Genomic DNA, 13,933 nt, shown 5'->3' with positions numbered 1-13,933 from the left:
TTATACATGCTTTAATAACATGTTACATAGTGGTAGGCATACATGTGTAATTTTTTATAAAGCATGAATTGAAGACATGCATTACAAAGCTGTTTAAATAGCATAGAGTACATAACGCATTATAAAGCAGGGATATATGACCCCTGCACTCATAATGCATTATAAAGCTATTTATACAGCATGTGTTACACAGCATACATAATACCTCATTATGTCTAGTGTGAGAAGTTATTTATGAATCCTGCATTCATTATGCATTATAGAACATTTAGAATAGCCCAGTCAGTCACCTGACTTGAATCCAATTTAACGAGATTTAAAGACAATATGTTTAGAAGAATCGGCCAAAATCACACCTGAATACTGCAGCCCATTCATTTTTTCATACAGGAAGTGTGTTGAAGCTGTCATTACAAACAAAGTCTTCTCCACTAAGTATTAAATACATTTCAGTTAGCGTGTTCAGTACTTTTTTCCTGTGTCATTCCACTTTATTACACATAACTTTATTTATGGACTTTAATGTTGTGAATTCTTTATATTTGCGGATTTCTTGAGTTAATACTGATGTCTGGTGAAAATTTCATGCGAATAGCCTCATTGGAAATATATTTACTGAAAAAAATGTTGATGTATCCAATACTTATTTCCCCCACTGTACATTTATTAATCACATCTTATATAGCATACATGATACTTTACAGTGTTGGCATAAAGCTTTTATAAACTGTAATAGAGTTGCATGGATAATAATATATAAAGCATGAATAAATGATGACCCATGAATGCAATCATAATGCTTTATAAATTTGTTTATATAGCATACATAATGCTGTCTAGGGTCTGACATACTGTAAACCTTTATGAAACATATAATCATAATGCATTATAAATGCATTTATAGCATCTTCATCTTACATAACATATATAATGCTTTATAGTGCTAGGTATAAACCTGTATAAATGCTTAGAGATACATTCATAACACTTTGCAAAGCATGAATAGATGATTATGAATGCATCCATCAGTTCATTCTACATCTGTTTATATAACATACATAATGCCTTAAAAGGCCTAACCTAACCAGGTACATATGAATTCTGTATTCATGATGCGTTATAAACCTGTTTATTATAAGCACACATGTTATAATGCATTATAACACAGGTAGTGCAGGTACAAGAAGCTGTGTTATAGAGCATTATAACATGTGTGCCTACTTTGTTTGATTATGAACATGTATTCTGTTATTTGTTCCTGTGCAGATATTATAATGCATTATGAAGCATGACATAAAGTTATAACATATAAAGTTATACACTCGTATTTTAAGTAACCAGGACTACGTACCGCAAATCTACAGGCTTATGTTATGCCTTATAAGGCATTATGTATGTTATATAACATATTTGCTATATAGACATTAATGTTTACTTATATAAGTAAATGGTTTACAACATCAAGGTCTGAAACCTTCACATTTTAATCAAATTGCGCAACTCAATTCGTATAGAAGTTACAAAACATAGCAGTTAGGATTAGGGACGGGGTTAGGGGCAGAAATTAGGGGTGGGGCTATTGTCATAGCTGACTTTATTAATATAAATCAAAAGTTAACCTAGTGTGAAAGCTAAACCAGCGAGTGTTCGTACATGGAGGTTGAATCCTGATTCTGTGCTGCTGTGTTTAGCTTCTTGACAGGCGGAGTCTCAGTGCACTCATTAGAATATTAGGCCACACCCACCGAGACAGTCTCAGATCAGTGAGTTCAAGCTGCTGTTTGAGTGTTTTATAACTTTTACATACATACATGTTTGGTTTTGCTTTTTCCATTAAAACTTTTCTGGGTGTTCAATACAACACTCAAGTTTGGTTTCAGTGAAACTTTTATTTAAAATTTCATGCTGTGATGATGATAAAATTTGCATGTTTTGGCAGAACATGTGCTGTAGTAACTTCATCTCTGGCCTGAGGTAAATCAGTGATGATCTGGCCTGCTCTGTATCTGGCTGTAGTTGTTGCTGTGAACAGAATCTTTATTGAAATAAAACCTCACAGGACGTTAAAACTCATAAAAACTCAAATGGATACGATGCACAAGCCAGCATGGATTGTTGTATAATTGCTTGGCATGACATGAAAGAGAAGAAAAAAGATGCTGAGGTTTCAAACGGTGGCCCATCGGCCACGGATCCATCTCTGTGAAGCGGAACCAGGACGTTTCCTCTCTATTGCTTCATTCTGAAGCTATATTTGATCCTGTTTGAAGCTGATTTGCAGCCATTATGACGTCCCGTAAGCACTCATTATAATTACACCCAAGAAATAAACTCTTGGGATGAACTGAAGCCAAAAGCTTGAGCTGGGAGTAAATACAGTACAGCGATATGAGGAGAGCAGTGTCTCTCCATTAAATCCCAAAGCCAAAAACACTCACTCAGGGTTTGTTTAGCCAGCTTATGTTCTGAATTTTATCTGAAAGGAGAGCAGTTCCAAGAGAATATGTCCTGAAGCCAAAACACTCAGACATTTGGTTAAATATAACTGCAATAGGAGATGATTTGGACTTGAAGAAACAAATCAAATGCTTAAATTAGCTTCCTGCTCATAAAACGCTGCTAAAACACGCACTGTATAAATGCTTCTTCTTCTTTTTTTTCTTTTTTTTTTTTGATGAAACAGTAACTAAAGAATAATTCACTTTTCTGCTCAAAATACCTGATGAAATGCAGCAGAATTTTCTGTAATGTATATAAAAAAAGAAATTTTTCCTTTTTCCTCTAGAATAAAATCTGTGGTTTGTAGTTTATCTTGTTATGCTAATATGATACTAGATAGCTAGACCTAGCATACTAGCTAATGACTGAAATGAATTTTGTTAAGTGTTAGGTATTTTATTGTATTTAGTGTAATAAACATGCTCAGTGGGGTAACATTATTAAATCCATCCATCCACGTTGTGTAAAATTACATTTTAAAACAGTCTGCTGTTCTATTTGAGAAGGAAGGAATTCAAATTTAAAAAGAACATTTTGGTGGAAAAGAACTGTTGGGACTTAGCAGACTAAAACTGCTAAAAAATCAAATTAAAACTAACAGCAACAACAGCTAAACTGTTTTACTCAAAAAACTAAAACTAAATCTGGATCACCTGCTAAAATTTAAACTATTTTTCCAAAATACAAAAAAATCTTTATCTTTTCTATTTTTATCTGTTCTATTCTTTTATACCCCCCTTTTTTGTTTTTGTTTTTACTTCATTCAATTTCTTCTTTTAGTTTGATTGTTGATCTTAAGTTAATTTTTATAGTGTGTACTTTGTCATCTTATTTTATTTTATTTTATTTTGGTATTTTGCTCCTTTGGAAAGCTTCTGAGAGACCGTTTTATTTCAGCTATACAAATTTTATTGAAATAAAAGATTAAACATTTTTCTCAAAATAACGAATTTAGACATTATCACTACCATTTTATAATTAGTATTATTTCATAATTTAGTACCATGTTATAACACTTTATTCACGAGTCAGTACATCGTAGTTTACTGTTTATTACACTGTTATAAGCACTACGAAGACTAAAGCGTTACAGAATGCTCTTTTAATGCTCTTTTATCTGAAACACAATAATTCCTTGGACAAACATCAAATTATAGAATGTTATATATGTGATAAATTTAATTTTAATTGTTTAAATAATAAACTCCTATCACTTTCTGGAAAATTTTACTTTTCCAAAGAATAAGTAACAGCAAAAAAAAAAAAAAAACTGTTTCCTATCTAGAAAAGGATATTTTATGCCTCTTCCTCATGGAGTGGTGTTAATCGCAGAGCTTGGGGTAAATATAACCACCACACCAGAGGATTTTAGACCTAAATGGCACAGATTCAGGAAACTGAGCAGGAAGTGGAGGCCGGACGTAGATCAATGAGAACTGGGAGGGAACCCAAGCCGATTTGGCGAGCAGAATGCGAACTCGCGGGATAAAGGTGTGCCAAACGGGCGCTAACACGGCCGACACCATGCTGCTGCGGCCAAATGTTTTTCTGTTCACTCCGTATGGAGGCTGAGGCCCGATGAAGCCACACACAGAACCAAACGAGGGGCAAGAACACAGAAATATTGGAGAAGTCGGGGTCACATGGTCATTATTGAACCCATTCAATCACTGTTACAATCCTGAAGCAGATTACTTTCCTCTAACAGCGCGTCTCCGAGTGTTTTATTCCTCTTACACCACAGCGACTTCCAACAATTACAATGTTTTACTGATTAAAGAATATCAAACTTTTTATTTGTTTATAGTTACGTTTAATGTTCTGTGAAACAAGTTAGTTCCTGTTGTCACTTACGTTACGAAAACCTCACCACATCTACAATTTTCCCTGTGAATGAGCCGTTACTATAGAAACGATGACGTATCAGAACGAGCACGTTAATTAAAAATAAACCTGTGAATTGTTATTGAAAATTATCAACACCTTCTGACCAATCACAATCCAGAACTCAGTGGAAATAAGTTCTTGTTAATCAATATGGACTCCGTTAGTACATTATTGTCTTTACTGCTCTCGGGCAATCAGAACGCAGTGCTTTAGAGTGCTGTTTGATGAATATAACATGACAGAAGTGTATTAGTTTGCTTAGGAACACGTTTTTGTCCTTCCTGTTCATTTTATTCAGTGTTTTAACAGACTGTTGTTGCTCACCTGGTGTTGCCTTGTTTTTTCATTACGTTTTGCTGATTAGGTTTCAGCGTGTCAGAGACAATCCTCACGTACAGGAGTTTACGTCTCATAAAACATCTCCCTTTCTGCTTTTGCGCTTTATCGCTCCGTCTTGATCGTGTCAGTCACTGATTTACTGATTTATTCCTCCTGGGATGCCTTCATTTACTGTCACATTTGCTTTGTGCTTGTTTTGTGCAGCATTTATGGTTGTTACACTTCACAGCTGAATTCATTCATTCTGTTTTTACATTATATATCAATTCATACTAATTTTAACATGTATTTATAGAAATCCACTCGTACCTGCACCGAAGAAATCATAGCTGCTCAGTTGTGTTCATGTTACACTGATAGATGGTGTAGATGGGTGCCAATACTTTTGTAGAACACCAGGTGGACTATGGTTAGTGACGGTACACGTACAAAGTGACCTGGAGCATATTAAAGTGTACATTAATGAATATCCATGTATGTTATGGCTGTCAAAACTAATCTCACTTTCCGAATAAGTTATGAATGTATAAAATGTTTCACGCATTCAAAGACAAAAATTTACATTCGAATCTTTAAAAATTTTTAAACATTTAAAGTGTTTATAAAAAATAAACGCAGTATTGCTTAAGAACTTAAGAACCCTAATTTATCCAGCTCGCTAGTTCAGTTAATGCTAACTTTTTTTAGTTTCTTATGCAAATAATAGCAATTAAAAAAGAGGTAAGAATAATGATTGGGGGCATGGCTACAGCAGAAATTGGGGTAGAAAGATTTGTTTTGCACAGGTTAGGGTTAGGGTTAGGGTTGGGGCGGGGTTAGTGGCAGGGGAAAAGGCGGAGTTATAGGCGGGGTTTGGTGTTTGTATAATTTCTTACAACCTCATTCAGACAATAAATCGAACAATATCCAAACACACTACACTCACTCATTCAATATCTTACTCATTTTTAATGAAATCACATTCGAAGATTTCTTTTCACTTTGGATTAAACCAAACAAAACTGAACTCGCTCTTGGGTTCTGAAACTCATAGACGGTTCTTATTTTTTTTATTTTCTTACTGATTTCACCTGATTGTCGGTAATAATTATAAACCACATTTCTCCATATGGAAACACATCAGCGTGGAAAATTTTCCATTCTAATCTTCACCAAAAGCCAGCAGGTTTATCTTCTCCTGGTCTGGAGGAGGCGAGTAATGAAGTGTAAATTCTGGATAACAAACTTCCTTTTTCTGTTTTTTTTTTATCTGCACCATGAAACCGAACACACGGCTGGTGCTGGCACGTCCTTGCTGCCAAACCCTAATCGATGCCAAAATCCACGTCCAAAAGCATACAGATTGCCAGGAAAGCGACGGCGAACGGGCAAAGCACGAAGAGAAACAGCATGAGGGCCTCGTGGCTGACGCAGCCTTACAACACAAATGCAAACACACCAGAAACACACGTCATTACAGAGTCATTTTATTTCCATTTCTTTTCCAGGAAAAAACAACAACAGTCCGACGCTATAAAGTTTATGGAGATTCCAGCGGTTACAGTAATCTGATCTGTAATCATAACCAAACAGGCGGAAAATCCCTGAAATCTGTTCATCGCATATTACGCACGCTGAGACTGTTTCTACCACATCCTCATTAACATTCCCTACATCACACTGTGCTATTATTATTTACATTATAATTATATAAGCTATGTTTAAACAAAAAAAAATATATAGAATATATTTTTTAAATATATTGTTTATTTATTTGTTTATTATTTTACTTACTTATTTACTTATATTACTTTACTTGTTAAATATTTTTTTTTATTAATTGGAATTTTATGTCATGAATAGACCGTAAGGTCAGAAAATAACATACACGTTTGTAGTGGAGCAAAAATATATAGTTTGCAATAGTATTTAAGAATAAAAAACATATTTTATTGTGCATAAGTATTCACACCCTGTTGGTGTAAAACCCATAAATTAGTTGTGGTGCAACCGGTTACCATCAGAAGTGATATTTTCCTGAAAGTTTATTACTTAAACAAACAGCATCATGAAGACCAAGGAGCAATTCAAACAAGTCCAGGACAAAGTTCTGGATAAATATTAATCAAGGTTTGGTTCTAATAAACAAACAAAATATAAACATTAAATCTATTATTAAAGGATGGAAAGAAAATGACACAACCGCGACTCTGCTTAGAAGAGACCGTCCACCAAAATTCAGTGAGCGAGCAAAAAGTTAGTCCAAGAATTAAGGACAAGAAGAACTCTGAAGGAGCTGGAGAGATGCACAGTTCAGATGGAAGAAGCTGTTCCCAGGACAACTCCACATAGCCTGGAGGAAAAAAGCCATATGGTTTTCCCAGAAGGCATGCTGAAGACTCAGCAAACATGTGGAGAAAGTTTCTCTGGTCTGATGAGACTAAAATGAAACTTTTTGGTTCGGTATAAAGTGCTAAAGTGATATGTCTGTGAAAAACTCAACACTGAGAACACCATCTCCAGTGTGAAGCATGGTGGTGGTACCATCGTGTTGTGGGGATGCTTTTCATCAGCTGGGACATGGATCAGGGCTGAGGGTGAGATGAATTGAGACAAATAATAGAAGAAAAGCTCTTCCAGTCTGTAAAAGACTAATTAATTAATTTAAAAATGGATAATGTAAGGGAAAAGGGATTACTTAATTAAATATTTAACACAAATAAATAATTGCTTATAAAATATATAGTGATGCAACAAATATAAAACTAGAAGAACTCTGAAGTAAAAAGTTATTTTTATATATGATGTGATGTAATATTTATATGGTAGGTGTGTGTATAACCTAAGTGATGGACCATCTAAGAAATCGACATCGAGATACGACTAATGATTATGCTGAGTGTGAGTCTGAGATCAGTGATAGCAACCGCTAAGTTAAATGTGAACATTGCTCTAAATGTACGTAATGCTATAGTTTAAATCTAAAGGCTCTCCCTTATCGTATCAGCTCCTGTGTTTAATCTGATTTTTATTGAACAGGAAAGTTGATATAAGGTTTCTATATTAAGCATTATAGACACCAATCTGCTAATGGATGATGACTTCCTTTCATATGTCTATTCACGGTGAGCAGTGACGAATGAACCACTCGGTCGATCGGCTCGTTGCCCACAGGCCTCTAAATCTCCAAGTCCAAGAGGCATCGAGCTATAACCTGTTGTTTTCCTGTGATAGGTTGAATAATTTATCATTTTTAAAACCACTGGTCTACAATTAATAAATAATAATAATGAAATATAAAAAATAAACAAAGATTTTTTTGTGCCTTTGGATAGTTTACATAGCTAATACAGTTAGCTTGCTTTGCTAATCACCCAGTCCACTAATTAGCATCTAATTCAAACATTCGATTTCCATGCAGACATGTGCATTATTAAATTTGGGTTTATCTGGTTAGCTTTAAAATCTAGATATATGTAGCTACTACTGCTTCTAAAATACTTAAAATAAACTTAAAATGAATTTAAAATAAAAAAGCTGAACAGGCCACACCTACAAGTGACAACATTAGCATTCGCTATACATTTATAGGTTTAATTTTACTGGTGATAAAACAAAGACTCAGCGGGGAGGCACCAACACCAGGCTCTGACGTCCAAGTCCAAGTCAAGTCTCAAACTTCTGAAGTCCAAGTCCAGTTTCAAGTCCCTGAGGTCCAAGTCCAAGTCAAGCCTCAAGTCCCTGAGATCCAAGTCAAGCCTCCAGTCCCTGAGATCCAAGTCAAGCCTCCAGTCCCTGAGGTCCAAGTCAAGCCTCCAGTCCCTGAGGTCCAAGTCAAGCCTCCAGTCCCTGAGGTCCAAGTCAAGCCTCCAGTCCCTGAGGTCCAAGTCAAGCCTCCAGGCTCTGAAGTCCAAGTCAAGCCTCACGTCCCTGAAGTCCAAGTCAAGCCTCACGTCCCTGAGGTCCAAGTCAAGCCTTGCATCCCTGAGGTCCAAGTCAAGCCTCACGTCCCTGAGGTCCAAGTCAAGTCTCCAGTCCTTGAAATCCAAGTCAAGTCTCAAATCCCTAAGGTCCAAGTCCAAGTCAAGTCTCACGTCCCTGAGGTCCAAGTCAAGTCTCACGTCCCTGAGGTCCAAGTCAAGTCTCACGTCCCTGAGCTCACGTTCAAAACTGCTGATCCAGTTGACCAAGCTCTGCTAATATCTCAGCCTAATGACCAAATGCTGCTCACGCCCAAGTCTACCGACCCGGTCGCCCAAGTTCAGCCCACGCCCAAGACTACTGACACGCACAGCCAAGTTCTGCTCACGCCCCAGTCTGCTGACACGCACAGCCAAGTTCTGCTCGCGCCCCAGTCTGCTGAAACGCACAGCCAAGTTCTGCTCGCGCCCCAGTCTGCTGACACAGCCAGCCAAGCTCCGCCCGCGCCCGAGTCTGCTGACACGGCCAACCAAGCTCCGCCCGCGCCCGAGTCTGCTGACACGGCCAGCCAAGCTCCGCCCGCGCCCGAGTCTGCTGACACGGCCAGCCAAGCTCCGCCCATGCCCAAGGTTCACCTGGTGACCTCAGAGCCTCAGCCTCCCTGTTCAGCTGTGGACGTCGCTCAGCCTCCCTGTTCAGCTGTGGACGTCGCTCAGCCCGCCTGTTCAGCTGAGGACGTCTCTCAGCCCGCCTGTTCAGCTGAGGTCGTCGCTCAGCCCGCCTGTTCAGCTGAGGTCGTCGCTCAGCCCGCCTGTTCAGCTGAGGTCGTCGCTCAGCCCGCCTGTTCAGCTGAGGACGTCGCTCAGCCCGCCTGTTCAGCTGAGGTCGTCGCTCAGCCCGCCTGTTCAGCTGAGGTCGTCGCTCAGCCCGCCTGTTCAGCTGAGGTCGTCGCTCAGCCTCCCTGTTCAGCTGTGGTCGTCGCTCAGCCCCCCTGTTCAGCTGAGGTCGTCGCTCAGCCTTCCGGCTCCATGGCAAACGTCATTCCCCCCTACTGCTTCGAGGAGACCCACGCTCCTCTCCCTGGCCTTACAGGGGACTTCGCTCTGCCTTCCAGTTCAGCTGGGGTCGTCGCTCCGCTTTCATGCTCCGCCGAGGACTTCGCTCAGCCTGCCTGCCCGGCTGTGGATGTCGCTCTGCCTTCATGCTCCACCGAGGACTTCGCTCAGCCTGCCTGCTCGGCTGAGGTCGTCGCTCAGCCTCCCTGTTCAGCTGTGGTCGTCGCTCAGCCCCCCTGTTCAGCTGAGGTCGTCGCTCAGCCTTCCGGCTCCATGGCAAACGTCATTCCCCCCTACTGCTTCGAGGAGACCCACGCTCCTCTCCCTGGCCTTACAGGGGACTTCGCTCTGCCTTCCAGTTCAGCTGGGGTCGTCGCTCCGCTTTCATGCTCTGCCGAGGACTTTGCTTAGCCTGCCTGCCCGGCTGTGGATGTCGCTCTGCTTCCCTGCTACGCCGAGGACGTCGCTCCGCTTCCCTGCGCCGCCAAGAACACCGTGCAGTTTCCTGGCTCTGCCTGGGACATTCAGTCCAGGGGGCCGGGTCTGCCAATTAAATGGGATGACTCATGGCACTCCGGGAGGTTTGCCTTTTGGGGGGGGGTTCTGTCACGATTCCCCCTTGAAGCAGCGTGCTCCTAAGCGCGAATGCGCGAGCACCTGCTTTTCCGTTGTTGACCGTAGTGACATCTGGACACGTGTGTTTTGTTTATGTTTCTGTCATGTCTCTTCCCTGTTCTGTCATTGGCTGGGATTTCACGTGGGTCTGTATTGCTTTCAGCTGCTAGCAGTTTAGACGCTGATTATGTCCGCATATATACCGCGTGCCTCCCAGCACACAACGCGGAAGATTAATAATACTTTAGGGTTAGTTTAGTTCGTAGCGTATTCATAGTCACGGTCCATGTTTAGAGTTAGTTTAGTTTGGATCATAGTCATAGTCATAGTCATAGTCATAGTCACGGTCCATGTTTAGAGTTAGTTCGCGCTGGATTTTCCGCTTCCAGTCCCTCGTCATAGTTCGTTGCTTGTTTTGTTTATCGACCTAGATTCCTGCCTTGCCCCGTGTATGCCAGTTTGCCAATCGCCTGACCTCTTGCATGTTTGTGGATTACGTTTTGGATCACGTTTTGGATTTGTCTGCCTGTCTCTCTTTCTAATAAACAACTGTTCATACTGCACTTGCATCCGTCCTATCTCTGCTCCGTCACGATTCGTGACAAAGATCAGTCAGGTAAATTTGAAAATGGAGTAGCGGAACTGCTCAGAGAATACAAAAAAAAAGAGAGAGAGAGAGAATCAGCATTTGGTGTCTGCTACGATTGTTTAAGCTATTATTATTATTATTATTATTATTATTATTATTAAGTAGTAGTAGTAGAAGTAAAAAATTTTGAACTATTGACAAATTGCTGATGAATATTTTATTTTATATTGAATATAAATATCTTATTACATATTTTAACCTTGCTAAAATTTTCAAAACTTTGAATATTTAACCCTGGCACTTAGGACTCAATTTTGAAGCTCAGAACATCAAACTAAAGAACCTCAAAAGTTAAAAAACTTTTAATAAAAGAATTTTGAACTATAAAACCTTGGAACTCTATGCATTTATAATTATGAATAGTTGTAACCAGGAAAAGTCAGAACTTTAATATACAAAATCCTGAATGTAAGACTTTAAGAAATCAGAAGACCTCAGAACATCAAATTCTTAGAACTTTAAATAACCGAAGCAGTGAATTTAGGACCCTTAAAACATTTAAATTTGTCACCTTTGGAACTAAGAACTGAGAAAACTGTGAAATTTGGAACCTTGACACTTAATTCTTAATGAATATTAAATGTACAACTTTAAAATATGGAACCATAATATCAAACTACCAATCCTTAGAACATCAGAATATAGAACCTTAGAAGTAAAGCTCCTAGAACTTTGAACAATAAAACCCCTGAACTTATAATTCATGTGGAACTTTGGAACCTTGGCACTTAAATTTCTTGATGAATATTTGTAATTTTACAAGAACATGGAACCCTGGAACTTAGGCCATTTACAACTTTGAAATATAGAACCTCAAACCTTGATACTCTTAGGACGTTGAAATATGAATACTTGCAACTAGAAACTCTTAGAACTTTCTAATATGGAACCCTGGAAGTTAGAATTTAGGACTTTTAATTACAGACCATCAGAACTTCAAACTCTTAGAACTTTGAATTATCAAACTTTGGAACTGAGGACTCTTAGAACCTTAGAAATTAAACCTCATAGAATTATTATATATTTTTAAGTTGCCTTTAATTTCACGTAATATGTTTTTACATGCTTGTAAAACATGTTTGTAAAATGACAACAATACTAAAATATTAATATAATGTATTAATAAACTTTGATCTAAAAGAACATATCACTCTGCAAAAAAATGTCAAGTTAAAAACAACCCAATTTGAGTATCTTTCAAACATACAGCTGGGTATGTAAAACAACTAGCTGGGTTAAATGAACAAGTCATCTTACTGGGTTAATTTAACCCGGCTAGTTGGTTTACATTGACTGATATACTGGGTTAATTTTAGTTTAGAAATGGCTCATTTTCTTTCCACATTTCCCTGCACTAAACTCTATTAATGCTGTTTAGTTCAACACAAAAATCTATGCTAAGTTTATATTTGGGGATTTAAAATCCATTTTCTTTGGGAATGACACACACACACACACACACACACACACACACACACACACACACACACACAAATTACTAATTACAGTAGTAATTTATAAGTAATATTCAATAACCTTAGCTACACTTGTCTTCCAATACTCTTCGGTAGTTGTGGTAGTGAGTATGTGAGAGCTCACTTGGCGAGCATTCTAATTCTGTTGTTTAACTGCTAAAATTAGCCCATTAGCCTGAGTTTAAATCGTGAATTTTACTAGGTAATGCTAGCTGACATTAGATACCAAACTGGAGTAATTTATGTGTTAGAGTTAGAAGACAAGTAACTAATTATAGCAAAATAATGATCTGTTTATTTATTGAGAAAAACTTTCATTTAAAATGGAATAAGGTACTTACTGATTTTCTCTCAGAAGTAAGTCACTCTTTGAAGTTGTTCGTGAGCGAGACATTGAGTAGCTTTGTGTTCTAACAAGCGATCTTGCAGCAGAAAACAGTCCCCGAATGTTGGGTTTGTAACAGAAAATAAAATCTACCAGGTCGCTGAGTTGTTCCAATAAATTATATTAGGATATGCAAAAGTTAAGTTAATATGAAATAACCCAACAAAATGACCTAACTGCTCAACCCAGCAACTGGGTTATGGAATAGCCCAGAACTATTTAGAGTATAATAATAATAATAATAATAATAATAATAATAATAATAATAATAATAATAATTTTATCAAATTAAAAGTATATTTTAAATGTTACAAAGTTTGCTAAGTGCTTCACAGATCAACTATAAAAGAAAAGAGTACAAAGAAAGAACAAAAATTAATAATAATAATAATAATAATAATAAAGTAATGTGTATTAATTCTTATTAAATTACATGGTGTATTAAGGTCCATTGTTATTACTATTCTTCTTCTTCTTCTTCTTCTTCTGCTTATTATTATTATTATTATTATTATTATTATTATTATTATTAATACTCACGGTATTTCTTGCCCCTTTAAACGCTGCTCTCTTCCTCCGGTGGCTTTGAAGCGCATGCGCATGCGCAACACAACGCTCTCACCGCACCGGGCAGAAGAAGTTGCATCTCTTCTGTCTTCATAAAAAAGCTGGAAAATAAAAATAAAAAAATCATAATTTCATATTTAAAAAAGCATGGCGATTTTTCGGAGGAGGAGAAAATGGAGCTGGGTTCGGATTTGTGTTTTATTCGTGATGGTGGCTGCGGTTTGGGCGCAAAGGTAAGACACCTTTATACACACACACACACACACACACACACACACACAATTTAGAAACACTCGGCTGTTATTCTTCATTATAAGCGTTAATTAGAGTGTTCTTGCTTCCCGTTAAAGTGTGAATGATCCGAGCAATATGTCTCTGGTGAAGGAAACTGTGGACAGACTGCTTAAAGGATACGACATCCGGCTCAGACCCGATTTCGGAGGTAAAATATTTGATACATTTTTAATCTAAATGGTTGTAATGAGTGGCTGTGTTAATGAGCGGTTATAAAGCATGATGAAGAGTGTGCATGTGCGCGCAGAGCAGAGCACAGAGCGCACCT

At 38.2% G+C, this 13,933-nt stretch overlaps 1 protein-coding gene across 2 annotated transcripts in view; it reads left to right on the top strand.

Annotated features, from left to right (window-relative positions):
• The first annotated feature begins 13,429 nt into the window (after positions 1-13,429).
• Positions 13,430-13,933, top strand: part of LOC128622571 (gamma-aminobutyric acid receptor subunit beta-2) — an 84,529-nt gene continuing 84,025 nt past the window's right edge. For both annotated transcript variants that reach the window (XM_053649190.1, XM_053649189.1), the window contains exons 1-2: positions 13,430-13,604; positions 13,722-13,813. In XM_053649190.1, the coding sequence (XP_053505165.1) occupies positions 13,519-13,604; positions 13,722-13,813 (178 nt within the window). In that variant the 5' untranslated portion in view covers positions 13,430-13,518. The remainder of the gene's footprint in view (positions 13,605-13,721; positions 13,814-13,933) is intronic.

The sequence above is a fragment of the Ictalurus furcatus genome, chromosome 18 (genome assembly GCF_023375685.1).
Source record: "Ictalurus furcatus strain D&B chromosome 18, Billie_1.0, whole genome shotgun sequence".
Classification (NCBI taxonomy): domain Eukaryota; kingdom Metazoa; phylum Chordata; class Actinopteri; order Siluriformes; family Ictaluridae; genus Ictalurus; species Ictalurus furcatus.
The sequence above is the reverse complement of the archived record's forward strand: the minus strand, read 5'-3'. Positions and strand labels throughout refer to the sequence as shown.